This window comes from Bombus impatiens, unplaced genomic scaffold (assembly GCF_000188095.3).
Source record: "Bombus impatiens unplaced genomic scaffold, BIMP_2.2 scf_0377, whole genome shotgun sequence".
NCBI classification, from domain to species: Eukaryota; Metazoa; Arthropoda; class Insecta; order Hymenoptera; family Apidae; genus Bombus; species Bombus impatiens.
In genome coordinates, this window is record NT_176796.1 from 741,010 (window position 1) to 742,847 (window position 1,838).

General features: G+C 49.5%; 1 protein-coding gene across 1 annotated transcript in view; it reads left to right on the plus strand.

The window, feature by feature from the left end:
* Positions 1-1,838, plus strand: part of LOC100740708 (facilitated trehalose transporter Tret1) — a 27,303-nt gene that overhangs the window by 17,088 nt on the left and 8,377 nt on the right. The window contains exons 3-5 of the mRNA XM_024367937.2: positions 812-1,001; positions 1,261-1,432; positions 1,518-1,790. Of these exons, the coding sequence (XP_024223705.1) occupies positions 812-1,001; positions 1,261-1,432; positions 1,518-1,790 (635 nt within the window). The remainder of the gene's footprint in view (positions 1-811; positions 1,002-1,260; positions 1,433-1,517; positions 1,791-1,838) is intronic.

Sequence of the window (1,838 nt, forward strand, 5' to 3'; positions counted from 1 at the left end):
GGCGGGGGGGGGGGGGGGGGGGGGGGGGGGGGGGGGGGGGCAGACACAGAAAGCGTCGAAGACGACCAGATAATCGAAAGCGATAGTACGAACGATAATTAACGTAGTAGATGGATCCGGCGTTAAAATCACCTTGCTATCGCGTATCGATTTAACCGCTCTCCTCTCGTCTCGCGCGTTGACAGAGAGTACAGCGCGATCATTTGTTTGCTTCTCGTTTCGTAGGAGACTTTTAACGAGCGATTAGAAGAGAGCGAAGAAGCGAAGAGACGAGAGTAAAAGCGACAGCGCGATTCTAAGTGGACGACTCGGAAGGATCGTTGACTCCGTAGAAAGACGAAAAAGTGATTTCGTAAAGAATTCGATTTGGGCGGGCACGAAAACATTCTCCGGTCGGAGTTTATCGGACGTGCGAGCCGTTGTTCGTATATTTTTTGAACGCGTTATCGATGGCGTCGTTGGCAAATTGTTCCACGTGCCTGGCGTTCGCATCGTCTAATCTCCGTCCCTTTCTCTCTCGCGTAAATCTATTCGGAACATTGGTCGTTCTCGTCTCCGATGTCGCACACCGATTATGCGCACGGATCACGACGAGAATCGAGAATCGCGAGAGACAAACGTGACCAGCGGTCGTTCTGCCAGCAGACGTAACTTAACCGTGACTATCGCGCACGCGAAAAATATATACTTGAAGGAGATGGTTCGTTATCGTTTACCCTCGTTAATTTTCGAATATGTCGTGTCGTGTCGTTCAGATGCCGTTGCACCAGACGGACGAAGAGATTAATAGCAACGAACGTTATGATTTCAGCAAATTTGTGCTGCGTTGCAGCCGGTGCTTTGTTAGGATGGACCAGTCCGATATTACCTAGGCTACAGTATAGCGTGGACGACAATCCTCTCGGCAGAAAGATAACCCCGGATGAAAACTCTTGGATCGGCTCGTTGGTCTCCGTGGGTGCTGTGATCGGCAGTTTCGCAGCTGGATATTTAGCGGAAAGGTACATCGCGATTTCTACGGAACAATCGTATTATTATCTGTTATCGCGTTTACTGGTTGATAGACCTAGCACGTTCTAAAGAGTGGTCAAACTTGGCCAAGGCTTTCGACTCGAAGCCTTGACCACGCGGCTGATCGAGCTTCGAACGTCTTTCGCCAGAATTATCGCGCGTATAGACGCTTAACGCTCGAAATTCGCACACCGTTGTAAATACGTAAACGCAAGACGGTTCGTCTAATCCGATCTAATCGGTTCGCAGATGCGGTAGGAAGATGACGCTGCTACTCAGTACGATACCATTTCTGACCGGTTGGATCCTAGTGGCAACGGCTGGCGTCGTGTATCAACTGTACGCGGCACGAATAGTTCTCGGCTTCGCCTTGTCGTTCGCTTTCACGGTCGTTCCTATGTACTGCGGCGAAATCGCCGAGGTAAACGTCGCATCCACTCGTTCCAATTCGAGTGCTTCGTTACAACGCGTCTAATCGATATTCCATCCTGTTTGCAATTACGTAGACGTCCGTCAGAGGAGCTCTGGGATCCTTCTTGCAACTGTTCGTCAGCTTCGGTCTCCTTTATGCGTACTGCATCGGACCGTTCGTGTCGTATCTGACGTTTGCCATACTCTGCGGCATTATACCCGTGGTATTCGTCGCTTGTTTCTTCATGATGCCCGAATCGCCGTACCATTTGCTGAAGATCGGCAAGAGAGAAGAGGCGATCAAAGCTTTGGCCTGGTTACGATGCAAGTCTCCCGCTAGCGTGCAAAAGGAAGCCGACGAAATGCAGGTATGTAATGGAAAATTAATAAAAAAAAAAAAAAAAAAAAAAAAAACC